Genomic DNA, 27,931 nt, shown 5'->3' on the forward strand with positions numbered 1-27,931 from the left:
CAGCTCAGTGGCAGAGTAGTTATCGCCTTCGGCTTTAGTGCTGGTAAAAATCTTAGATCCATTCCAGGTCAGATCAGACAGACGACTTTTAAAAACGGTAACGAATGTATTCTTTCTTGAGGATAAGTCAGGTAATCATGTCATGACATCGTAAATATGATATAGAAATATATATGGGCCCTGTCACTAAAACACCTATAAGCAGTTGTAAAGTGACAATGAGTATACCATAGTATTAAATTATTATTATTACTCAGGCTACTTCAGCTACGTTAATGACTTTATACTTGTAGCACATCTCAATCAGGAGATTGTTGGCAAGATTTATAAACCAGAAAATGATATTTCTTAAAATGTTTACTGTTTTTTGTCTGTTTGGTTTGTTATGGAGCAACGTCGCATTTGCGCAATCTGATGACGAAGAGATGTGTCTTCCTTTTCGTCGTTCCCTTCCACGGAGACCCACAGTGGGGCAAGGCTTGCAGGGTCGTCCTGGAAAACTTGGACCTGGAGGACCAGCTGGACCTCAGGGGCCTCAGGGAATCCCTGGAGTGTGTGGTTGCAATCCAAGCGAAATAGATCAACTGAATGGCAAAATACAGACACTGACTAGTAAGTCATCAATTAGTGTCATGAAGGACTAATGGTGTCTCCTGGAAGTGGCTACTAGTTTAATATGATTTCAGTAAAAACAAAATCAATATAGACTACACATAGGCTGGTGTAAGAGCAACCGCTTTATTTTTGTGCTGGTTTTTACCAGGTCAGCTGCAGGTCTTTGTAAGATCTAGGGTTAGGGTTAGTAGGCCTACGAATATGTACCAAAAAAACAATTACAGTACGTTAGGTGTAAAGTGAAATGCTATAAATCTCTTTTCTTGCTTTGGGGCTACTGATTAGTTAATCCATACGCTTGATGTTTCACGCCATTGCCAATGCTCTCTCAATATTTTAGCTTATCGGTATTTTTTTATTGATCAACGTTTTAATCTTTTCTGTTCGGTCTTTTAAGCCTTTGACTTTTTTATTTATCAACTATAATGTTATATCACAGAAACTACAATACAGATGGCCAGTACGATCTCGAAGTTGACCTCACATATGCCTGTGGATTGTAAGTATTCAATAATTGCATGTCAAGCCATTTCATGATTTCAAATCAACAATTCTGATCTAATAGGACTGAGCTGAATCCGTATACAACGAACGGCAGACTTTTTCGAAATAAATTTTCTTAGCAGAAATGAAACTACTGTAAGTTAAAATGTAAAACTGGAGAGGTGGATTTTATTGACCAACACTTAAAGCGGCTCGAAACCAATCAAGCAAAAATTCTTCTTAGAAAAATTAATTTGCATTAAAACAAAAGAATGTTTCATCCAAATGAAATTTACTTTCGTTTGCTACAACTTCGAAATATTTCTCAGCAACACTAACAACACTACATTGTGTAACCTTCGACTCAAACTCTGCGTGCTGACATTCTCACATCATGTGCTTCATTTTCGTTTCGTAGCCTATGCATAACACATAGCGGTGAGTTGGCGCAGCGGGTAAGGCGCTCGCTTTCCAATCACGCAATCCTGGTTCGACTCTCGGCTTATGCTGGTTGTTGACAAACACCGCTCACCTCTACCCAGGGTGTAATAAATTGGGTGGGCGTAATTGCTGAAGTAAAGGCGGCCGAGAGAAAGGAACTGGCCACCCTACTCTCGTTAGTGCCGATGGCTTAGTATAATGAGAACCTTATTTGCTCATCCCCCGATGCTTGGATTCAAGTATGAGGCTCATCTTTACCTATACCATGGCCACCTAAAGATACGGCCTGATTTGTCACATTTTGCAGAAATTTCCAGGTTTTTCCAACTTTGGGCGAACGTTCAAATAAATTTTTCTAAAAATTAGATTTTTACGCTTTCTTTATTCTTTTCCCCAGATGACACAATTGGTTTTAACATCCTCACATGTTGAAAAACAAAGAAAATTTGATTTTGTAGATTTCAGTCAGACTGTTAATTTTCAATAACAGTCTGATTTTGCGTTTTTCAACTTACTTTTTCTCATTTGCTACTGCTTCCCCAAGGCAACAAAAAAGTTTTTTGTCATTAGGAAACCGCAAAAAGTAAAAACATTTCAAAAAATGTCACTTAAGCATTAACAGTAGCTGTAATCAAAATCTGCAAAATGTGACAAATCAGGCCGCATCTCCAGGTGGCCATGCCTATACATAACAAAAAGAAATTGTTTCCATTTCTGAATAAAGCAAAACAAAAAAGCAATTTACAAACAGTGCAAATTGCACCTAAAAAGTTGTGTTATCTTCAGTTTGAATTTGTACAAGCTTGTGCTTGAACAACAGCAATTTCCTTTCAAAATGTGTATCATATTGAACCATTGAACTTGTGACAAAGCAAATGTGAATGGTAGGTCAGAAGCAAGGCTGTGGAGTCGAGATAGTAGACTATTAGACGGCTTATTAATTGTTATTGTATTGAAGTTTTTGTCACCCAATGTGCCGTGGGATTGAAAGATGGAAGAGTTCTTGATGCGGACATTACTGCTTCAACTATTCACAATAATATCCACGCTGCTCATCAAGCCCGGTTGGATTACAAGGGGCCACCGGGTTACAGTTGGTCGTGGGCTTCACTTATTTGTAAGTACATAATATTAGCTAATATTAACCTAACATTAATATTAACCTTTAAATCTGAATCGCATGCAAGTTTTAAACTTCTGTGGTTTTGCCACCTTTTCCTTTTTTTGGTTCTGTTCCGCACACTATTCGTAACTTTATCATCGCTGTTGTATACAGAAAAAGAAAAAACATATTGAATTGAATTTGTAAAAAATTATCAAAAAGATGGAATTTCAACAATTGCTTTGTATTTCTGTCTATGGATTTTAGTAGGCCTATTGATAACAATAAATACTGCTACACCTTGCTTTCAGCCAGACGAGTTGAATGGATTCAAGTGGACTTGAAGACGCCTACATTTGTCAGTGGTGTTGTGACACAAGGCAGAGGAGATGCTCTACAATGGGTAACTAAATTCAAAATATCTTATGGAAACTCGCCAAGCAGCTTATCAGTAGTCAGAAATAATGACGGACAAGAAAAAGTAAGTGGTTTAGAGGTTCAGAATTTTTCTCAAAACAAAAAGTGACAAGATTTTCATGCAGACTTAAATTTCAGATCAGTATTCAACTTTACACAACATATTAGAAATAAATTGCATCTATTGCTATCGCTTATTTCAATTAGAGGTCACTCATGTCGTCAGGGTTGGCTTAAACCTGGCTGAATAAACTTGGTACTGTATTGAAATGAAAAGTCACTCTCTTTCTACCCGATCCACAGCATCTTGGTTCACCGGCTCCAACTGGAAAGCAAGGACTGACATATTGTAGACAGCAGTACCAGCTTTTGTCTTCTTTTCACCCGATTCTTTGCAACTGTTAGATGTTGCAGTGCTCACTGTCACATCGACACTGAAGTTAACGACGCCCTGGGCGTGTGACCGCATCCTTGCTTCCCGCGCCCATTGAACGATCATTTTCTTGCAGACAGCCAATTCGCTGAGTTTTGTTTTAAAAAAGCCACCATGTTTCTTGGTTGACAGGCACTAGAGCTAAATTCTCCTTATCGCCCTAAAGTTTACGTTTCTGCTAATAAGGAGCACCCTTGTCGATTGAAATCAAAACGAGTATCGATAAGTGTCAATTACAAAACTTCTCCCCGATAAAAGAAGGCAAGAAAAATATTTTCACCGCTAATTAAGCGGACAATACTTGACAGTCGAATAAATACCACCAGGCTTCACCTTGTTTTATTGCCATTGCCAATGTGGCATGCATTGGCTTTTTTCTACCGAGATAGACAACAATTTGCTGCCTGCCATGTGAGTTTGACATCTGTCAGAAGATACTTTATATTTTTGAAGATTTAACTTGTTTACTTTTATCTTACATTCAGGTTTTCCAAGGCAACAACGATCGAAATACACACGTTCTTAATAGATTCCCACAATCCATTGTTGCAAGGTATATCAGACTCATCGTGCAAGAGTGGAGTGGACACGTTTCAATGCGTGTGGAGTATATCACTTGCTAAGCATGCATATGTATCACCGTCACCAACCAGTTGCTGTTCGTGCATCACTCAGTTAAAATTGTGCAATACACTTCCTTGCATTTACTCATCTTTGTATTATTTTCATTCAAAAGTGTCTGGGGAAGATAGGCATGTTACAATTTATTGCAAAGCAACCTGACGTTGAACCTGTCTTCACCTTAACTAGCCTTGATGCAACCCAAATAAATGAAGAACAAAGAATGCTGAATAGTTATTTGTTTAGGCGATCCACACGTAGGCGTAGCCAGGGTAGGGCCAAAGGGGTCATGGCCCTCCTACATTTCTAAGGTTTCAACTGTGAATCATGGCCCGACGAATCATGAGGCACACGAAACAAGGGCCTCAGGCCACCCTGGTTCTGAGGGCCCCCAATTTTTTTACATTAGTACCGTAGACGTAGGTAGTGAAAGTTGTTGTGCCAGTGTGTGCACAATTGTTATTTTTGAGTAACGATTTTGCAGTAACCGTTGAGCACTCCTGCTCTGCATCGAAAGCGATTGCCAATAGGGGCCCCTAAACTTAGATGTGCCTCAGCCCCCCCGTGAGCCTTAATCAGGCCATGCTGTGAAAAAGTTATATTTCTCGCGTTTACATGCTGGAGGTCAGTTGTTAGGTCCGCATTTACGCGCTCTCCATACAGTATTAACCTTTACCGCAGTCTACACCCAACTCACTGGTGGAGGTGGTTTTACAATATAACCATTGTGTTACAAGCTTGGCAATCTGAGAAATTCTGCTTTTTTGTCAATTGTCAATTGAACTTAATACATTCATTGAGAAGGCTGTTGACCATCAAAATGCTGGTTACCACGTAAAAGTAGTCTATATTCTGCAGCGAAACATTTTGTTAAAAGCATGGAAACTGGTCAAAATGACTGTACAATCATAAACATATTGACTTTCATTGTTTCAAACTGAAATTTTCAATGCCTCAAGTAACATCTTTTCACGCAAGCATGGGATGACGAGTGCCCGGTTGGTATGGGCAAGCTGCTCCACAACTTTGATCTTGCTTGTCGTGTAGCCTTCTATGTTGAGCTGCAAGATGGTGGGGCGTCTGAACTTGTCCATGTCCATTGACCCTTGCAGCTGTGCGGTCCGGGTGGAGGCTCTTGGTTGATAAGTTTCGTTTGGCATCTGCTTGGGTGCAGATGTTACTCACAGGATGGGGCACGAGGAGCCACTTGTCTTCTGCCCCAACCAAGATATCTTGGGGTAACACTGGACAGATCGCTCACATACCGCCACATTTGGTGTCACTGCGCAAGAAACTCACATCCCGTGCTGCGCTACTCAAGCGCCTGGCAGGTTCTAGCTGGCGGGCGACGGCTGACACTTTGCGTATAGCAGCCTTAGCCCTTGTCTACTCTTCAGCAGAGTACTGTGCACCTGTCTGGTGCCGCAGTGCTCACTGCCATAACATCGACACTGCCATAAACAGCGCCCTGCGCACACTGACCGGATGCATGCGTCCCACACCATTGGACAATCTCCCCATTCTCGCTGGCATCTAACCCGCTGAGCTTCGTCGCGAAGAAGCCACTCTGTCCCTCGGTTGACGGGCACTGGACCTAACCACCTTCTCCACCACAAGATCTCTGCCTTCCCAAACGAGCACCCCCGTCGATTGAAATCAAGACACCCATTCGTGCCAGCCGCTCAACTTCTAATCAACGAATCTGATGTACAAGAGATCTCTGCGGCTGCTTGGGCGGACCATAAATGGAGTTCTGAATGGAAGTCAACCGCCACCAGACTCTATTCGTTCATCCCCGACGCCGACACACGCTCCATCGGTCTAACACTACCAAGACAGGCATGGGTGCGTCTCAACCGTCTCCGTACGGGCGTCGGCTTTTCCGCTCAACCATGGATCAATGGGGAATGGCCTCTTCCTCCTCCTGTGAATGTGGTGCCAAGGAACAGACTGCAGACCACATCATCAATGAATGCTCCATCTTCAAGCCACCTAACGGAGTGGAAGGTCTGCGTGTCATAGATGATGAAACCAAAGACCGGCTGCTTTCTAGTAACCTTCCGGTGTAGTCCGGGAACATCGTGAATCTGGGGTGGTGAAAGGATAGATCCTCGGCCCCAGACGCTCACACGATGACGCAAGCATCGAAGCATGTTAACATGAAGGAACTGTTTTGAAGCGTCTTCAAATTTGCATTGGCGCCGAAAAAGAACATCTAAAAATGCATTTGGCTGGAAACGTCAAGCGTCAAGTATGCAATCGTAGCTGTAGGCTAAGCATTAGTGCATATTGCAGCTCAGTTTGTTTCTATTTCTGACAATTACAACGAAAAACAATGTATGCCAAACATAGCAGAGGTCTAAAAAAAGTAAAAACGACAAAACGTAGACATTAAAACGTGCTTGATACCATCGTGGCGTTAACATCCGCAACTACTCCTGAGGCTGACAGGACCTTATCGCAAAAAAAGTCGACATGGTTACGCTCAATCAGTCCTGTAACTCAACGCAACAAACAGTTTACCAGCCTCATTTTTTTAATCACAAATCGATTTCGCTAACATAGCATCCTCAGTACGATCTTGTCAAGTGCAAAAATAGTAATAAAATTCTTCATTATTCTGAAGGGTATTTTCTCAGGGTACGAAATCGGGATACGAATTTTTTAGGGGACGAAATAGGTTGCATCAAGACTCAACATAGAGACATAGCTGGTCACAACGGTAAACCATAATCTCTTCGTGGGAAAATTGTTACATAAAGTTCCCGGATCCGTTCGTCTGTATGCAATGACCGAAAGAAACACTCTTCTGAGTCTATTCAAGAATTGTATTTCTGTAAAAATAGCCTCAAGGCTGTCGAAGAATGAAGAAACACCGTACCCACTAAAACTTGTCACTACAATACAAATTACTGAGATAAAGCAAAACCGTTTTAATATGCGACCAACTTTTCAAGCAACAATTTTAAAATGAGGAGATTAGATTGCAATATTTCAAACGCACGTAAGTAGCTTCTGTGACGAACGTAATAATGATAAGCATTATGAAGCTATTCAAACACCTGTTCAATTTGGCTTACACCATATCTCGTAATTCGAGATTTAACGATGATGTAATGTTTCAACAGGTGTGACAAAGGTGAATAATAATAATAATAATCATGCTTTTATTTGCGCCCATTGCGATAACATACAGTACACTGCGATCACAGATGCGATACAACAGACGACAGGAAGCAGCGAAGTGACATATAGTCTTCGAGTCAGCTGCTCCCCTTATTTTGGCTTGCCTTTAAGTGTCTTTCGCCGAGACACAGCCGCACGCTCTGGAGCGGTGTCGAACCCACGTCCTTTCGAACGTCGCGCAGACGTTCTCACCACTCGGCTACGCAGCCGACAGGTGACAGGTGGTGCAATCTTTGCTTATTTCTAGCAATAGTCCATATGACGTAAGACGTCAGGTTCAGTAGACAACGGTTTTATGTGACGTTTGATTTGTACAGATATTGTCCGTAACAATAGCTTTCCCAGTAAACATTTTTCCATGGCCCAACGTTGGCTGACGGTTGTTCGGGTTGGCTGAGTGTAGTGTGGTTTTGCCTACTTTGTCAGCTTTTGAAATATTTCAATTGAAGATACCTTCGAAGAATTGTTTAAGTTTGCTTCATGGTATTCCTTTTACAATTGTAATGGGACAATGAAAATGCAAAAAAACTTAGAATTAGGAGTCGTTCTTGCCAATGTTGGTGTGCAGTTGTACAGAACATTGGACCAACGTCATTATTTGCGGGCGATGAATGGTAACCCCTCAATGTTTTTACGTTGGCCCAAAGATTTTAAAATAAGTTGGTCCAACTGCGACGAATGGTGCAAGATACGTTGGGTCAACAGAGGAGCACTATTTTACCAACTGTCACACTACGTTGGGCCGAGGTACAATGTTTGCTGGGATTATTTCCGAAAAATGCCAAAGAAAGCATGATCTTATCCTTTTGCTATGCCACCGGACAGCACCGTTTTACAGTAATAATCTTACCCAAATTTTTGTTGAACATGCTCTCAGAATGCCCCAAATTCAAAGTAATTTTTCACAAATTTCTGGGGCAGGCCCCCACGCCCCTCACCGCTGGGTGTCGCCTTCGGCGATCACGTCGTCAGGCTTCGCCCGCCGACCGTCAAACCACCCCCTCCCCTTTAAAAATACCTAGCTACGTTACTGAATTTGATCATTGTCATTGGGGCCCGCAAAGCAGATTCCGCACAGGGCCCGAAATACCCTAAGACCGGCACTGACCACAAAGGATTATTCGCAAAGTTTTTTTATCAATTACAATAACAAAGAAACAAAAATTGAAGTGAGATTGCTAGATTAAAGCAAAGCTGACTATCATTTCGAGGACCAAAAAACGGAGCTCGCGGGCCAGGTTTGCCCGCGCGAGCCTGCAGTTGGACTACGCTGCCCTTATTACAATTGCACCATCAAAATTTTGAATTGTGATACAATTACATTGCTCTGACATTCTCAAATTGCTGTAGGCTACAATTGCTGTACTTCCAAATATAATAAATTAAACGTTTCAAATACAAAAATTAAACGTTTCAATAAATATTTTCATCGGTGATTTTTTACAGTTTGATTTTATCAAAAACAAGTAGAATTGCATTTGACAAAAGTTAAGTTGCAATATACAGTTGAGGTCACTTTTAAACCCCAACTAGCGCATTAACAAAAATAGCCCACTTATATCATGCGAGCAACTTACCAAAATGTACCGTAATTGTAATTTGGACCAAAATGTTTTGAAATTACAACTACACAACAACAAAAAGTTCCAACTACATAGAAATTTGTAATCAATTACATGCAATTACAATTGCAATTGATCCAACTTTACTTCTAACACACATCCAAACCCATGAGGTACAGCAGGTTTAAGGACTGGAAACATTAATTGCGACGAATTCGAATTCGTAAAAGCTCCAATCATCATGCGGATGCGGGTGTCATACACGAGGAATGGAGAAACAGTAAAACAATAAATGAAGCGTTGCACGGGTCTTTACTGCAAAACGTACAAAAAAAAATGAGGCCACATATTGTACGTTTGCACTGGGCCGTAACTGTAGAAGTTACGGATCTGCGCTATGTGGGAAATAGAGCTCAAAAGTTATTGTTTTGCTAATTTAAGCTCGAGTTGCACACAACAAAGACGTTGTTGGATTTGCAGCATTGAGTAGTACGTTCAACAAATCTTCGCTTCAGCACAAGCTACTGTATACAGTATAGGCTACTGTGTAATCAGGAGACAGAACACAAAAATTTACTGTCTTTTATCGCATCATATCACAGGCACGTTTTTTGAATAAGAAAACTGTTTCTTTAAGCGACCACATGCTGGTATGGGTGTCATGATGTTTAGAGCACTGAAATATCAAGAGGCCTTTAACTAGCGCAGTTACGTAGCTAGTTAGCTGTTTTGAGTACCCTACAATCGTTTACCGCGCTAAAAAAGTTTTTAAGGTGGTTAAACATGTGTTTGTTTTAGACCTACTGGTAGTTACTTAGCAATTAATTAAGCAGTATTAATGATTTTACAGTTAACTTTAAAAAACAACTGCGCTAATGCGCTTGATAACAATACCACAACCTTTCAAGCTCTCATTCGCAAAAGATTATATCAGTTTATAACCCGATGTAACTTGTTTTTCAATCAATGGATTTATGAACTAATGCGAACAGACTGTTATTATCAATCTTTTTATTTGGTTCATTACGACTCAGCTCTTCGGAGTTGAGTATCTGCCTTGTTTCTACTTTCTAGGCTATGTGTGATTGTGTAATATGGACCATCTTGAGTCTGATGCAAATAAATAAATAAATAAATAAAATAATCTAAGAATTGATAACAACGTTGTACCAGACGTGGAGGTAGAGATGTTAACACTCACTCACTCTAGTGAAGTAAGTTTCTTTATATTTTGCAGCTTCGCTCAAACGGCAGATCGTAGAAAAAAGTACGGTTACAAACCAGAAAATGATATTTCTTGAAATAGTTACTGCCTTTTGTCTGTTTGGTTTGTTATGGAGCAACGTCGCATTTGCGCAATCTGATGACGAAGAGATGTGTTTTCCTTTTCGTCGTTCCCTTCCACGGAGACCCACAGTGGGGCAAGGCTTGCAGGGTCGTCCTGGGAAACTCGGGCCTGAGGGGCCACCTGGACCTCAGGGGCCTCAAGGAACCCCTGGAGTGTGTGGTTGCAAGCCAAGTGAAATAGACCGATTAAACGTCAAAATACAGACACTGACTGGTAAGTCAATCAATTAGTGTCTCATGAAGGACCAATGGTGTCTCCTGGAAGTAGCTACTAAATTATCAGATAAAATGCAAGAGCAATACCAATAGTTTAATATGGTTTCAATAAAAACAAAATCAATATAGACCTTATAGTAGGCTAGGGTAAGAGCAACCGCTTTATTTTTGTGCAAATCTTTACCAGGTCGGCTGCAGGTCTTAGTAAGATCTAGGGTGAGTGTTAGTAAGGTGCAAAGTGAAATGCTTTAAATCTCTTTTCTTGCTTTGGGGCTACTGATTAGTTTATCCATACGCATGCTATTTCACCCAAAATATAGAACTCACTTTTGTGTTTTTAGGGATTAAAATGTCTTTCTGTGACCCATGTGATATAAAGGTTTCCATCTCTGATCTATAGCCAGGGCCGTTGACAGGATTTCTCGGGCTCGGTACCAATTGATTTTCGGACCCTCTTCATCGACAATGTTATGAATATAAAGGTTGTGTACAAACTTTTATTGATGTCGCTTGAGCATGGTCATTTAACAAATCTTGCGCAATCTTAAAATTTCTTAAACAGCAAAACTTACTATCTCTATCTAGCGGTTGCTTTTTTGAAGTTTTATTTGTCATGTGGCTCTAGAGCAGTGGTTCCCAACCTTTTTGTTGTCACGGACCCCTTTAGACAAATTTTTAATTCTGCGGACCCCTACCTAAATTTTGCCTGAAACTCAATTAACATACCATTGACTATTGTAATAATTATGCTACTCAACTACTGTACTGTGTCATATTGCATTGCCGCTATGACTCCTGTGGCAAAGATCAGGTTAAACAGTTACTCAAATAAGGAAATGAATGAATTGTTCAAGAAATGTCAGCAGTATTTGAATGTTAAGGTGACCCAAAGTGCCATGCCGAAACTTTTTCAACGTAAGCAAATTTAATGAGAGGGCTGTTGTTGCCTTTCCTGAACTAAACGACTGAACTGTGGTTGAGTTTTTGACAATGCAACATGCATGTCATCTTCAACGTCCAGGTGATTTCGATGTTTAGTTTTTATTGTAACAAGAGCTGAGAATCCTGCCTCGCAAAGGTAAGTGGTTATGAATGGCAACAAAACAATAATCGCTTGCTTTGCCAAGAATGGGTAGGTTTGCAGTTGTGAGCACCAAAATTCTTCCACATTTTTTGAATGAAGTTCAACGCATAATAACTCTTTTGATCTCAAATAAATTACCGTAGGTCATCTTTACTCAGATCATCATCGCTAACGTTGTTCAAGTCAAAAAGAAAAGGATTTCGAATGTATGTTTCAACTTCGTTCGGCGCAGGTGTTCTAAATTAAAATAACGTTGAAATGAGATTTGCAGGGTTTCGAATTGTGGTCAAAATGTTTCTCTCATAGTGATCAAAAGAGTACATTCTCTTTGAGTTTCATCCATCAAGATAAGATCTTCTAACATTGGAAAGTTAGCGTAATTACCTGCTTCCAATCTGCGTTTCCAAACCGGCAACTTGGCTAAAAACGCATTCTGTTTTTCAGCTGCATCAATTATTGTCACACCTGATTTATTTTAATGCATACCGGTACAGTATATTCTCGCCGGCTTGAGCTTGACACATTTGCATTTAAAGAGAGAAATGAAAGTAAAAAGATCGCTTTTCGTTTTTTTTTCCAAAATTCATCAAGGTAATCTCGGACCCCCAAGGGGTCCGCGGACTCCAGGTTGGGAACCACTGCTCTAGAGTATTACTTCCCGATTCCATTAATGTTTGACTAAGGTCATTTTAGGCTCACCAGAAGAGAATTTACAGCAAAGTTAGTGCAGACACTCAAAAAGTTTTCAATTTGATTTGGGAAAGGTGTTTGGGCCTCGGTCAAACATTTGCTGATTGCTGCAATCTAAAAAGCGGGTTTGGTCTAATTTTTAGTGCAGAAATAGGGATAGCAATTTTCTACGTGTGCCATTTCAGTTTTCTGAGTTTGAACAAATATTAGCCTGTTTATTTTGAAATTCGTGTTTCGGGTAATATTCGTGGTTAGGGAAATCACTATACTAGACTAAACTAAATTCTTATTTTACTGTTTGGTGGCTGAAGTGGCTATTTTACCACCAGAAATCTGAAGTGGGCCCGCTACCCAGAAGGGGGCCTGGCACTTTACCATCTGACGCCTGAAATGGCTGTTTTAACCTCTGATGGTAAGTCCTTTAGATCTGATTATATTAAGATCTTGATAATGTTTAAAGTCGCAGGGATTTTTTAAAATCCGGGCCCCTTAAGTATTCCGGCCCCGGGTCCAAAAGTACCACCTAGACTCCCCTGTCAATGCCCCTGTCTATAGGGATACGTTAATATACATTAGTTGTAAAAGTATTTGCAGCTACCTAAAGCATTTTGCATACTTTTTATATTACTAAATTTATGTTGTTTTGACGTTAGTACCGTACGCGGTGAAAAGGCATTATATCCATTCCATGAAATTGGTGACTCATCAGTATTTTTGTTACATTAGATAAACTTTTTACGCTTTTTATTATAAGCACTAGTCTTTTTTGTTCATCAGTTATGATGTTGTATCGCAGAAACTACGACACAAATGGCCAGTACGATCTCGAAGTTGATCCAACGTATCCGTATGCCTGTGGATTGTAAGTATTTAATAATAGCATGTCAAGCCATTTCATGATTTCAAATCAACGATTCTGATCTAAAAGGACTGAGCTGAATCAGTAACAACGAACCGCAGACTTTTCGATAAAATTTCTTAGCAGAAATAAAACTACTGTAAGTTAGAATGTAAAACTGGAGAGGTGAATTATTGATTTTTGCAAACAACGCAAATTGCTACTAAAAAGTTGTGTTATCTTCAGTTTGAATTTGTACAAGCTTGGACTTGAACAACAGCACTCTCCTTTCAAAATGTTTTCCATAGTGAACCATTTAACTTGTGACAAATTAAGTGTGAATGGTAGGTCAGAATCAGGGCTGTGGAGTCGAGATAGTAAGCTATTAGACGGCTTATTAATTGTTATTGTATTGAAGTTTTTGTCACTCAATGTGCCGTGGGATTGAAAGATGGAAGAGTTCTTGATGCGGACATTACTGCTTCAACTATTCACAATAATAACCATGCCGCTCATCAAGCCCGGTTGGATTATAAGGGGCGACCGGGCTACAGTTGGTCATGGACTGCACTTACTTGTAAGTACATAATATTAGCTTGAGTCTCAAATAATATCATTTTTAGGAGCGAAATGGTTGGAACATCTGTTAATCTAATCAAAAAATAAAGAACACAAAATGTTGATATCTAAACTCATGCTCAGCAAACATTTTGAAAACTGTGCTGTTTCCATCTTCAGTAGGCTACCATATATGTAAGTAATCCCTAATGCCGCTTAACTAAATTGCGGCTGACGTCACAAGGACCAATGACGTCACGACGTAAAAAAAAAACGTTAAAAGTGACATTATGAGGGAGAAAAGTAACAGAAGTCAAGTTTCAAAAACATACAAAGCCTCTAATTAGAACTAAACTCATGTTCAGCAAACGTAAAAGTTGATCAGAAAGTATTAAAATCTTTTGTTACGTTTTTTCATTCATAGCAGCTTGGTGATCAATCCTAAAAACCAAGCGGCACGAGTGATTGCTTACATACATTTATAGCACTGAAGATGAAGACAGTGTAGTTTTCAAAACGTTTGCTGAGCAATGAACATGAGTTTGGTATCTACATTTGTGCTTTTTATTTTTTGATTTGAATATCACTTTCCTGCTCCAAACTGAAAAAGTAATGAAAAATGATTAAATTTTTCTTTGGGGTGAAACGAAGTTGAAAGGTGTCCTGACTTGCCGCGGCCGTGCTTAATTCACCTTCATCTACGTGACCTTTAAATGTGCATCGCATGCACGTTTAAACTTCTGTGGTTTTGCCACCTTTTCCTTTTTTTGGTTTTGTTCCATATAACAGCATTTGTAACTTTATCATTGCTGTTGTATACCGACAAAGAAAAAATAAATTGAATTGAATTAGTAAAAACTTATAAAAAGATGAACTTCAACAATCGCTTTGTATTTCTGTCAATGAATTTTGTATTAGTAGGCCTATTGCTAACAATAAATACTGTAACACTTCGCTTTCAGCCAGACGAGGTGAATGGATTCAAGTGGACTTGAAGACGCCTACATTTGTCACTGGTGTTGTGACACAGGGCAGAGGGGATGGCTCACAATGGGTCACTAGATTCAAAATTTCTTATGGAAACTCGCCAAGCAGCTTATCAGTAATCAGAAATAATAACGGAGAAGAAAATGTAAGTAGTTCAGAGATTCAAAACTTTTTCTCAAAGCAAAAAGTGACAAGATTTTCATGCAAACTTAAATTTCAGATCAGTATTCAACTTTACACAACATATTAGACATGAATTGCATTTATTGTTATCGCTTATTCAGTCGTCAGGGTTGGCTTAAACCTGGCTGAATAAACTTAGTACTGTATTGTAATGGAAAGTCACTCTCTTTCTACCCGATCCACAGCATCTTGGTTCAACTTTGTACAGATCGTTCACGTGTCACCATCACTTGGTGTCGTTGCGCCTGCAACTACCCAGCTAAAGCCTTTCACCGGCTCCAGCTGGAAAGCAAGGGCTGACACACTGTAGACGGCAGTACCCAGCTTTTGTCTTCTCTTCACCCGATTCTTTGCAACTGTTAGATGTTGCAGTGCTCACTGTCACATCGACACTGAAGTTAACGACGCCCTGTGCGTGTGACCGCATCCTTGCGTCCCACACCTATTGAACGATCATTTTCTTGCAGACAGCCATTTCGCTGAGTTTGTTTTAAAAAATCTATCATGTTTCTTGGTTGACAGGCACTGGAGCTAAATTCTCCTTATATCACCCCAAAGTTTATTTTTCTAATAAGGAGCACCTCGGTCGATTGAAATCAAAACGAGCGTCGATTAGTGTCAATTACAAAACTTCTCCGCGGTAAAAGCTGGCAAGAAAAATATTTTCACCGCTAATTAAGCGAACAATAATTGACAGTCGGATAAATACCACCAGGCTTCACCTTGTTTTATTGCCATCGCCGATGTGGCATGCATTGGCTTTTTTCTACCGAGAGAGACAACAATTTTCTGCCTACCATATGAGTTTGACACCTGTCAGAAGATATTTCATATTTTTGAAGATTTAACTTGTTTACTTTCATCATACATTCAGGTTTTCCAAGGCAACAGCGATCGAAATACACATGTCCTCATCAGATTCCCACAACCCATTGTTGCAAGGTACATCAGACTCATCGTGCAAGCGTGGAGTGGACACGTTTCAATGCGTCTGGAGTATATCACTTGCTAAGCATGCATGTGTATCACCGTCACCAACCAGTTGCTGTTCGTGCATCACTCAGTTAAAATTGTACAATACACTTCCTTGCATTTATTCGTCTTTGTATTATTTTCATTCAAAAGTGTCTGCGGTAAGATAGGCATGTTACAATTTATTGTAAAGCGACCTAACGTTGAACCTGTGTTCACCTTCACTAGCCTAGATGCAACCCAAATATATGAAGAACAAAAAAGTGCCAAATAGTTATTTGTTTAAGCGATCCATACGTAGGCGTAGCCAGGGTAGGGCCAAAGGGGCCATGGCACTCCTACATTTCTAAGATTTCGACTGTGAATCAGGGCCCGATTAACTATGAGGCACACGAGACACAGGCCCGTTGGTTCTGGGGGCCCCCAATTTTTTTTGCATTAGTAGCCTATCGTAGGCGTAGGTAGTGAAAGTTGTTGTGCCAGTGTGTGCACAATTGTTATTTTTTGAGTAACGATTTTGCAGTAACCGTTGAGCACTCTTGCTCTGCATCGAAAGCGATTGCAAATAGGGGCCCCTAAACTTAGATGTGCCTCGGGCCCCCGTGAGCCTTAAAGGGATACTAAAGGAAAAACCTGACTTGGCGATTTTCCACGTTCTTTGTGTTGAACTTGCTACCATAAAACGATTTTCAATAAAATTTTGCCTCATTGCGGTCTGATCAGCATTCCGCGCGTACTTTTGTCAGAGCTTTCAAAACCAGAATGGGCCTGAGCAGGGAAGCGTGCGACAGTACAGTCTACGTAATAAAAGACGAGCAATCAGCTAATCACGCAACAGTTGTTACTGCCGGCGATTTAACTGTAGGCTATGTATGTAGCCTATGTACTTCAAAACATAAGATTTCTACGTCAAAACATCAGACAGTTTGTTCAAAACCTCAGATCTGATATTAAAACATCAGATGTTGTAACGTGGCTTTTGTTATTGCTGTCTTTTATGACGTATTCTCGAGCTGTGTTTGCACTTTTTGGTCATTTTGAAAAAAAATGAAAATAAATGAAACATTGGACTTTGGGCCTTGCCAGCGCCATTGAAAACAAATTTTTTTCGGTAATTTTTTTTGAAATGTATTCTTGAATGTTCAGTTTACGCATTTTAATGCTTAATTCCCGTTTGAAAATTTCATTTAGTAGGCCTTTAATCAGGCCCTGCTGTGAATAATTTATATTTCTCGCGTTTACATGCTGGAGGTCAGTTGTTAGGTCCGCATTTACGCGCTCTCCATACAGTATTAACCTTTACTTTACCGCAGTCTACAACCAACTCACTGGTGGAGGCGGTTTTACAACATAACCATTGTGTTACAAGCTTGGCAATCTGAGAAATTCTGCTTTTTTGTCAATTGCATTGAATTTAATACATTCATTGAGAAGGCTGTTGACCATCGAAATGCTGGTTACCAGTCCACGTGAAAGTAGTCTATATTCTGCAGCAAAACATTTTGTCAAAAGCATGGAAACTGGTCAAAATGCGTGTGCAATTTGAAGACAAAATACGCCAGGCAAACGGAAGAAACATAAACATATTGACTTCCATTGTTTCAGACTGAAATTTTCTATGCCTCAAGTAACATCTTTTCACGCAAGCATGTCAACATGAAGGAACTGTTTTGAAGCATCTTCAAATTTGCAATGGCGCCGAAAAAGAACATCTAAAAATGCATTTGGCTGGAAAAGTCAAGCGTCGAGTATGCAATCATAGCTGTAAGCATTAGTGCATATTCGCAGCTCAGTTTCTTTTTATTTCTGACAATTACAACGAAAGACAATGTATGCCAAACATAGCAAAGGTCTAAAAAAAAGTAGAAACGACAATTGCCCCCGGAAAATTGCCCCCTCCCCGACAATTACTCCCCCTCCCGGACAATTCCATCAAAAAGTGCGGTAAAGTTTTTTCTTAATTAGCGCTAATGGTTTGATTCTTCTTTGCGACAGAAAGATATATAAACATCGGCACTAGAAATATAAATTATAAGCGATTCCTTTTAAAAAGTCAAGCTACATTGCGATTTTCATAGTTTCTACAATGGTTGCAATGCGAGCTGAACAGTGAACAGTCTTGATAGCGTTTTTTGGTATTGGTGCAAGAAATCCTGCAATCGTTTGGTTAATTGTTACCGTTGCTAAAGCCTGCCCGCTCTTTCAATTTCAATTTTATTTTTTGCTGCTGGCGCAAACATGTACAAAACGGCAAAGTAAACATACAAATTTGACACCAACAAAAGGGAAAGATGGCAAAACCCAAAAGTTTAAAATGTACATTGATAAAACAGTGTTACCTCTATCTTAAAATTGCACAGCCACCAAACCTAGAAGCGAGATAGAATTTTTTTTTGTGAAATAGTCCTACAATTACAATTAACACGTGCAAGTGCAAGAGCGATTAAACTTTATAACACAAAGAAAAATTTCAAAAGGTGACAAGTTTCCTGAACTTTTGCTTTGTGAGTCTTCAAAAGCATTAAAAGAAAAAAAATTGATGCTATAAAAAAAATTGATGCTATACTCTTTAATGCGTCCATAAACTTCCAAACGTTTGGATGACATGCAGTAATGTTAGCTTGAAGGTGGATATGCCATCTTTCCAACGAATTGTTTGTGCGGGGAAGATCTTCCACTACACGATCATGCATGCTTCACAGTCCACATGCTGATCAGAAAACGGGGTGATCGTCTGTTAATGTGTACACTTCTTCCGATAAAGACATCTTCAAAGTAATCTACGATCGAGTCAGCTTCTGTTGGCATAGGATCCTGAAGTGTTTCAAACGCACTAACTACGTCATTTGGTCGAATGAAAGCCAGAGCTGGAAGCATACGAATTTTCAGAGCAAAGTCAGCATCTGCCTGATATTAGTCTTGCAATCCTTCTGCCTTCCTTCCCTTTGTTCGGTGTAACGAGTAACGATGTTGCCACCAAACGTCTTCGCGCTAAGAATAAACTTCACCAAGTCATGCTTAAATTTTATTATTCTCTTGGTATTCATTATCCGGGGGAAGTTGTCAAGGGGGGGTATTGTCCGGGAGGCAATTGTCCGGGGAGTTGTCCGGATACCTTTGATACCATCGTGGCGTTAACATCCGCAACTACTCCTGAGGCTGACATGACTTTTATTGCAAAAAAAAGTCGACATGGTTACGCTCAGTGATGACTTCTGATCTCCTCTCAGACTTGTGAGTGGTGAGTGCTTCATTGCCATGGTAAGAGGATCAATGAGAAGATTAATCGAGTTGCCGCGAGCCTATAGTTGGTGGGAAGCGAGGAGGGAACTTTTAATCGTGGTGCTATTAGCTATAGGCTAGTGGTGTTGTAAATATTTGTTATACTGTATTTTAGACAAAAAAATTGTTTAGAAAAGTAAGTTTTATGAAGTATGTTGTTAAGTACCAAAAGTCAAATCTAGCGATTTGACTTTTATATTTCTAAATTAGTTGCCAACTAAGCATTTTTAGTTGTTATATGTTTGGGTGGGCGGTGCCTCAGCCCCCAAGCAAATCATTGTTTATTGCTGAAAATCAAAAAATATTTGACCCCTCGCATCACGCTGCCGCATCGAGTAAACTCAGTGTTTGGACAACGCCATATAACTAACAAACCGAGTGAATAACAATTGTTTCAAAGTACCGTAATAAATTGCATAAAAGTAGGTTGAATCTCGATGACAGATGCTAGTTGACTTGCAAAGGCATGCAGTTTGAAAATGCGAGTGGGCAAACTGACTCTAATACAAACATTTGCCAATTGTTGCTACCACTGCAGCCTACCATGGCACAAACACAAAGGTCGCAACTACTGTGGCCACCTCCATTATACGGGCGAGCATAACTGTGGATGAACCATTGTCACAATCAATGTGCAAAGCCTCGTGTCGGGCTGCTTTGCGTCTTGACAGAATGTGCTGTTTTCATTATGGAATTCTGGTGCGGTGTGTTATTATCGGTTATGACCTGAAGTAACCTCTGATTGAGAAATTTGTATTATGTAACGTATTTCTAGAATCATCTGTAAGCATGCAAATCTAGAAGGTTCTGTTGTTTTTCATGATTTCTGAGCGTCGTTTGTCATGACGTCATAAGGTTGTTTATCAGTAAATGTCCGATTGCGAAATCGTTATTATGTAAGAATCTTCTTGCGAACGTGACATTCTTTAGACTTCTATAAGCTTCTGCTTGTTGACATTTATTGCAACTTGACAGAACAATGTGACATTACGTAACCTTCTCGATGTTACCAGACCGAAGCCACCTTCTATAAATAGTGGTGTAATTTGCGTAATTTTATTCTGAGATTCTGAGATTATTATTATGGGAGTTGTATTATGATGAGTTGGTGATGAGAGTTCATTATTGTAGTAGTAGCAGTTGTTAATAGACGCAAAGATTATTGTTGATCGAGAGTGGAAGTATTGAATACGAGTACTGTAAAGCAAAGTTGATGCTAATATAATTTCTGATTGAAATTAGAATCGTATGAGAAGCTGTGAGTGGATCACGTTAAACTCGATCAATAGTCGCAAGCATTGGAATCTATTGCTGTTTACTATTACTTTGATTAATTGTTGGAAGTGGTGAACCATTCGTTGGAGTCCTTCAAGCGTTTTTATATATCATTTCACCAGTAGAACTATCCGTGAATTTAATTGACTGCTTTTCGGTTTGACCCATTAAACTACGTCATTGAATCTTTCCAAGTCTTTTTCCTGGTAAGAGATAGAAAGAAATCGTGACATTCTGGGGGCTCGTCCGGGAATAACCGAAAAGATTTAACCGAAAAGCCGAAGAATACCAAAGATTTATTGAAAGAATAATAAATTAATGTCAAGATGGCGGATACTGTCAAACATGAGATGATTGAAGACTTAGGGAGCATGGCTGAACGAATGGGGCTGACTGGTAATGAAAAGTCTCAGTTTGTGATGGAAGAGTATCACAAGATAATGGACCAAAAAGCTCAGCGAGAAGCTGACGAAAGAGAAGATAGAAGAGCTGCTCGTGAAATAAGGAAAGCAGAACTTGAAGCTGAAGCAGAGGAGAAGCGGGCGCAGCGCGAAGCTGAAGAAAAACAAGCTCAACGAGAAGCTGAAGAGAAACAAGCTCAACGAGAAGCTGAAGAGAAACAAGCGCAGCGCGAAGCTGAAGCTGAAGAAAAACAAGCTCAACGAGAAGCTGAAGAGAAACAAGCGCAGCGCGAAGCTGAAGAAAAACGTGCTCAATGGCAGTACGAAACAGAAGCTGAAGAAAGAAGAGCGCAATATGAATTGGAAAAGTTAAAACTTGAATTAGAAAGACAAAAGCTGGACATTGGTGAGCGATCTAATTCTACTAATGATAATGCTCGAGATGTTATTGTGGCGCAAGTTAGACGTCCAGATTTGCCATCATTTGTTGAAGAAAAAGATGAGTTGGATAGTTATTTGTTAAGATTTGAAAGATATGCTACAATAGCCAAATTGGAGAAGTCGACGTGGGCTACCCAGCTAAGCATGTTATTATCGGGACAAGCTCTTGATGTATATTCAAGACTTTCGCAAGAAGAGGCCATGAACTACGACAGATTGAAGTTAGCTCTGTTAAAGCGATACAATTTTACCGAGCATGGATACCGTCAAAGATTCCGTGAGGCAAAGCCTGAACGACACGAAAGTCCAGGTCAATTTATTGAACGTAAGAAACCTTTTGTTAAAATGGTTTGAACTTTCGGGGGCCGAACAATCATTGGACGGATTGGCAAACCTTATAGTTAAGGAACAATTCACAGATTCATGTACAAAAGATCTGTCTGTTTATCTAATGGAGAGAAGTCCAAAGAATCTAGAAGAAATAGCCAGTGTGGCAGAACAGTACTTAGTTGCTCATGATGAGAAGTTGTCGACTGAAGAAACGTTGTCATGCGATAATGACGAGGAGCAAACAAATAATTTTAAAGGAGGTGCGGTTCCAAGAGAAGTACGTTGTTTTAATTGTAATGGCTTAGGTCATAAGTTTGTTAACTGCCGGAGAAAGACTAACAGAAATCATCAGGAATCGAGGAAGTGGTGCAATCGTTGCAATAGGCAAGGACACGAAGCGAAGGAATGCAAGGACAAGTCGTTTTCCCTTTCCAATCAGTCTGGAAAGAATGAGAAAAACACAGAGGACGTTTATCGATGCGGTTGTGCGTTAATGATTCCGGAACCCAAGCTTGGGGAGGAGAAACCGGATGAAGATGTTTGCGGAAAAATAATACCTGAAGATTACCTGCCAGTAGTGGATGGAAAAGTTGGAAACAAAAAGGTAAAAGTTTTACGTGATTCTGGTTCTACGGGTATAATGGTGAGGAGAGATTTAGCAAATGACAATCAGTTAACGGGAAAAACTGGCCATGTGACAAAGATAGATACCACTTCAATCCAAGGACCGTTAGCGATGATATATATCGAAACTCCATATTGTAGTGGGACTGTGAAAGCATTATGTTTACAAAACTCTTTAGTTGATCTTATAATCGGAAATGTTATTGAGAGAGATTCTGAAGTTACTTGTTATTCTTGTGGCAAGAATGGTCACTTTGCTCGAGATTGTTCTGCAGATAATCAGCAACGATCTCACGATGACGGATATTACGAGCGCGAAGAACCGAGGAGAAGAGGCAGGCGACGACCATTTGGAGTTTGCTATAGATGCGGTAGACGCGGACACTTCGCCAGGGAGTGCGTTGCTGACGGCGGACATTCGGAAAACAGACGTTGCCGTGACAACCATTGCTACCAATGTGGTGAGATTGGACACATAGCCAGGAGCTGCCCTTTTGATGAAAAGGCTTGCTACAATTGTCATAAAGAAGGTCATCTCGCCAAGGACTGTCCGGAGAGGAGGTGTTTCCGATGTAGGAAAATGGGTCATCTTGCTCGCCGATGCACTGAAGACATTGAGGACGATGAAAACTTTCACAGTAAACGTGACTATTGTTTTGGGAAAAGTTATCGTTGGTAGATCATGCAACGATGGACTTATGAGAATTGATTATTGAGTAATTAATTGTTTTGTGGTGTGTTTTGTATTGATTGTGTTGTTATACTGTTTGCAACAATATTCTAAGGGGGGGGCGTATGTCACAATCAATGTGCAAAGCCTCGTGTCGGGCTGCTTTGCGTCTTGACAGAATGTGCTGTTTTCATTATGGAATTCTGGTGCGGTGTGTTATTATCGGTTATGACCTGAAGTAACCTCTGATTGAGAAATTTGTATTATGTAACGTATTTCTAGAATCATCTGTAAGCATGCAAATCTAGAAGGTTCTGTTGTTTTTCATGATTTCTGAGCGTCGTTTGTCATGACGTCATAAGGTTGTTTATCAGTAAATGTCCGATTGCGAAATCGTTATTATGTAAGAATCTTCTTGCGAACGTGACATTCTTTAGACTTCTATAAGCTTCTGCTTGTTGACATTTATTGCAACTTGACAGAACAATGTGACATTACGTAACCTTCTCGATGTTACCAGACCGAAGCCACCTTCTATAAATAGTGGTGTAATTTGCGTAATTTTATTCTGAGATTCTGAGATTATTATTATGGGAGTTGTATTATGATGAGTTGGTGATGAGAGTTCATTATTGTAGTAGTAGCAGTTGTTAATAGACGCAAAGATTATTGTTGATCGAGAGTGGAAGTATTGAATACGAGTACTGTAAAGCAAAGTTGATGCTAATATAATTTCTGATTGAAATTAGAATCGTATGAGAAGCTGTGAGTGGATCACGTTAAACTCGATCAATAGTCGCAAGCATTGGAATCTATTGCTGTTTACTATTACTTTGATTAATTGTTGGAAGTGGTGAACCATTCGTTGGAGTCCTTCAAGCGTTTTTATATATCATTTCACCAGTAGAACTATCCGTGAATTTAATTGACTGCTTTTCGGTTTGACCCATTAAACTACGTCATTGAATCTTTCCAAGTCTTTTTCCTGGTAAGAGATAGAAAGAAATCGTGACAACCATGATGTTTTAGGTCCAACACCGTTGTCTTTAAAGTCCCAAACCGCCTCTATAGCTCAGTGCAATTTATTTTAGACCTAAACTTATCTGTGAGGGAACATTTATCATTGTAGAAAAAGTCGTTTCACAACAACCAATATAGTTTAGGTCTTTTGAGCCCTTATCAATAGTGGATTTATAAATAACGGCGGCATTTTACAAGGATTGCCCATTCAAAAGTCAATCGCATTTTACTTGGCATTTTTGGCTGACCATCTTCAGTCTTAGATTTCCGCTTAAGCTGCAACATTAGCGTTTTGATGTTCACACCTACTTTACCAACGACTGCTCCAGCCTTCATTTGTCTTGTGGCAAAGCGGATCAGAATCATGCAATGTGGTTGTTAAATCACAATCAATTGCTACAACTTCTTAATGAGTTCTACTACACATGGGTCACATTGAACAGGATCAGATGTGACGTTGGCTGTACTGGAGCTAATTTGTTTAGGTGGGGGTTGCATAATTCGCCGATATGTGTCTGCGGAGCGGTAGAACAAACAATGCAACACATACTCCACGAATGTTCCATCTTACGACCCCCAAGTGGAATCACTGGTATTCGACAACTGGACCCAACTACCGTATCTTGGCTGCACGAGGAGGCATTGCCAATCTAAGCTACTACAAGTCAAACGAAAGAAGAAGAAGACTGCACATGTCAGGGAATAATAAAATCTGTAATTATTTTATTACCTCAATTGAATTCACAAAAGAAAGGGAATCATTGTGTGGCGCCCTTGGAAAATTTGAAACGATGCACGAGGGCGTCGGGATGCATAATTGGAAATCTATGCAGTAAGCTGATAGCTTGCTACACTCAGCAACACACCAGTACATCATAAAAGCTTGTTTAGATTTCTCAGAGAACCTTTATCGAGTAAAGTTACAACCGTTAAGTGGCACTCAATTCCAACCGTGTTGTCGCTTCTTAAATCTTACGCTGCAACACAGTTACAAATCCAACAAAAACTAAATTGTTTGCAATATGTACAGTAATACAGTGTGTTCAAATTATTTTGTGAGCTGTATGTTGTTCTGGCTTGGTGGTGGCTATCTTAATTTTTGGTTACGTCTTTGTCGTTGTACAGAGGAGGGTGACTCGCCTCACACACGTTGGTTGACATTGCCTTAGGTCTCAGAGTGAGAGCTTCCAACGTTAAGTTGATCAACAAAGGCAAGCCAGTCATTGTGGTCTATCAGAAGCAACTTAACAAGGTTTGTAGTGCCAACATAAATCAAAGACTTGAAAATAGATTTAGCTGGTTCGTGCCACAATTGTTTCTTAATATTCATATGGTAATCCATGGCCACCTAAAGATATGGCCTGATTTGTCACATTTTGCAGAAATTTCCAGGTTTTTCTAACTTTGGGCGAACGTTTAAATAAATTTTTCTAAAAATTAGATTTGTACGCTTTTTTGATTCTTTTCCCCAGGTGACACAATAGGTTTTAACATCCTCACATGTTGAAAAACAAATAAAATTTGATTTCGAAGATTTTAGTCAGACTGTTAATTTTTAAATAACAGTCTGATTTGCGTTTTTCAACTTACTTTTTCTCATTTGCTACTGCTTCCCCAAGACAACAAAAACGTTTTATGTCATTAGGAAACCGCAAAAAGTAAAAACATCTCAAAAAATGTCAGTCAATCACTAGCAGTAACTGTAATCAAAATCCGCAAAATGTGACAAATCAGGCCGCATCTCCAGGTGGCCATGGGTAATCTTAATATTCCTGCTTGGCACTTGGAATTAAAGAAATGGAGATACTTTAATTTGTATGATTAGTTGATTACCCTCAGAGTTAATCACCAAATGCATATCCGACCGTCAGTAGGCTATAGGACGGTAGTAATACATTGATGCTTTTTTTCTTTTCAAACGACAACTGACTTAGTCCTTGAAATTTTTTTTGCTTCAAATCAGCTTGTCAAATACAATACTTTAAGAATCAGTAGGTGTTTCAACAGGGTTTCAATTTTGTGGCATCATTGCCATGCACTGCGCATTTGAGCACAGCGCAGAAACCAATACTTTAAGGGCAGAGAATACTGAAAATATGAAGAGAATCTCAAGTTAATAAAGGATTAAATCCTATTTGTCAATTGTCTTTACATGTTTTAAACTATCCAGAAGTTTGCAATCATGTTGCTATGTAACAACAGTAGCTTCAGTTATTCAACATAGGCTTCCCTATTGCTGAAGTGACGATTTGTTATAGTTGCTTCTTTGCTACCTTTCTTGGCCCACCACACTTCTTTGCCAGTGGGTGTAATTTCCTTTTCGTAATGAGTGGGTGTTATTTCAGCGCTGTGGCGACAGTTTGCTTGCATAGGCCACTTATCACCAAAATAGCAAAATAACTAACAATTCAGCTTCAGTGGATCAAGTAACAATTGCAGGCAATCAACGAATCAAGCAGATAAATACTATGAAAATATGCACCTCTCTATCAGGAAAGTTTAAAATTGCAACAGTTGGGAACTCAAATATCAAAAGTATTGGCTATTGGCTAGTGTACCTTGTGTTAAGCTACAGGTGCTGTAACATTTTAGCAAAAGTAAACAAAATCAATGAGTAAATTTACGGCGGCAAAAGTTTTACCAATAATTTTTGGCTTACAAGTAACCAAACCTGGCTGATTTCTTTTATTTAAAACAAGAAGGGTAAGTCCAACAGCTATTCATTATGCATGATTGTGAAAAATCGTTGCTGCTTGTAAAGTGAACTTCAGTTTAAAAGTGCCGCTTGTCATAATAAAAATCGGTTGCTTGTTTGTCCAACTTTTAGTATTGCACTGTGATTAGCTACTTTAAATCATTTGAATTTGTCACTTCAAGGCAAAAGTACTGACCTTCTAATGCAGGGGTGGGCAACGTGCAGCCCGCGAGCCGCATGCGGCCCTTTTCTATTTTTTGTGCGGCCCTTCATCTTCTTCCAGCTATTTTCCTCAAATAAGGCTATTTAACTCTTAGAAGGTTGGGCTCCTGGAGTCTTGTTCAGTTTGGGGGGTGCTGTCGATTCTTCTTATGCTTTAGGAGTGACAGGTATCTCTGTTATTTTTTAAGGCACGGTTTCAAAATTTGGGATTCACTTTGTAAAAGTATTCGCGCTGAGCATATCCGAAAATTAAAACTATGTGAATTTTAGAACTGTTCATATACGTTGAAATGTTGAGGTGAAGAGCATGCATTGCAACGTTGTGATTAAAATTTGTTTTACATAATTTTACATACAGCCAATTTCCTTCACGCTGTGAAACAATTAGGATTAACGAGACACGGGCCAAATTAATTACTTTCATCTAGCTGGTGGGAAAATTTTGAACAATAGATTATGAAATATTTCAGAGGATGTGCTGCTTATATCTTTTTATTTATAACCTTTATTTGCTCAAAATTTCAGCTCAATAGAGGTGAATAAAACTTAGGAAAAAGTCAAGAAATCTCGTAGTTGCAACCTCAGTGGTTTATATCTTTAGGCTATGTTTGTTTATTTTAAATTTGCATTAACTGTTGAATTGACTCCATGTTTATTTTTGGTTGTATGATAGATGACACCACAGGTCATATGTTAAAGCGGTTCAAGTTGTCAGGTTATGCAGCAATTGGTTTAAATTTCATCTTAAAAAAAAACTTTCCAACTAACCCCAGTCTCCTCTATCTATTTTGAATTTTAGCGTACAGCAGCCTAGTGCTTGTCTATTTATTCAGTGTCTTTATTTTTTTTAAACACAATCTTTACTTTTTTTTCTTGCTTTTACTTTCTGTTGTTGGAAGGTGTTACAGATGCAATTTTTGACCTTCGGGATTTTTTTGTGTAAAAGCCTTTTATACTTCTTTTTGCCAAAACCAGACGCAGAAAGATGCAATGATTTCGGAAAGATTTGTTTCTGAAGAAATGAAAGTCACAACCCTTTTTTCTTCTGCTGTTAGTAGATCATGCCACAAATTTTATGAATGTTGCTTTGCTTTTTGAACACAAAATAAGACTGACATTTTAAAATTCCTTACAAATCAATAAAATTCTTTGAAGATGGCATCAACTAACCTGCCAAAAAAGCTTGTAGATAATAATCGGGTGAAGTTTGACTTGTATATTTCCTTTTTTCAACCT

General features: G+C 39.4%; 1 protein-coding gene across 1 annotated transcript; it reads left to right on the top strand.

The window, feature by feature from the left end:
- The first annotated feature begins 425 nt into the window (after positions 1-425).
- On the top strand, positions 426-15,859 carry LOC145786251 (lactadherin-like). Its single transcript, XM_082597892.1, has 10 exons — positions 426-612; positions 1,055-1,114; positions 2,498-2,656; positions 2,953-3,122; positions 3,977-4,109; positions 10,098-10,421; positions 12,994-13,059; positions 13,454-13,612; positions 14,556-14,725; positions 15,638-15,859. Exons 1-10 carry the CDS (start codon positions 426-428, stop codon positions 15,773-15,775), a joined length of 1,566 nt encoding a protein of 521 aa, XP_082454018.1. The 3' UTR covers positions 15,776-15,859.
- Positions 15,860-27,931: the final 12,072 nt, after the last annotated feature.

Source organism: Aplidium turbinatum, chromosome 17, assembly GCF_918807975.1.
Source record: "Aplidium turbinatum chromosome 17, kaAplTurb1.1, whole genome shotgun sequence".
Classification (NCBI taxonomy): Eukaryota; Metazoa; Chordata; class Ascidiacea; order Aplousobranchia; family Polyclinidae; genus Aplidium; species Aplidium turbinatum.

Coding starts and splice junctions, on each gene's coding strand:
- LOC145786251 (XM_082597892.1), top strand. CDS start 426: ATGTGTCTTCCTTTTCGTCGTTCCCTTCCACGGAGACCCACAGTGGGG. Junction 4,110..10,097: donor GCGTGTGGAGTATATCACTT/GCTAAGCATGCA, acceptor TATATTTTGCAG/CTTCGCTCAAACGGCAGATC. Junction 14,726..15,637: donor ATAATAACGGAGAAGAAAAT/GTAAGTAGTTCA, acceptor TCATACATTCAG/GTTTTCCAAGGCAACAGCGA.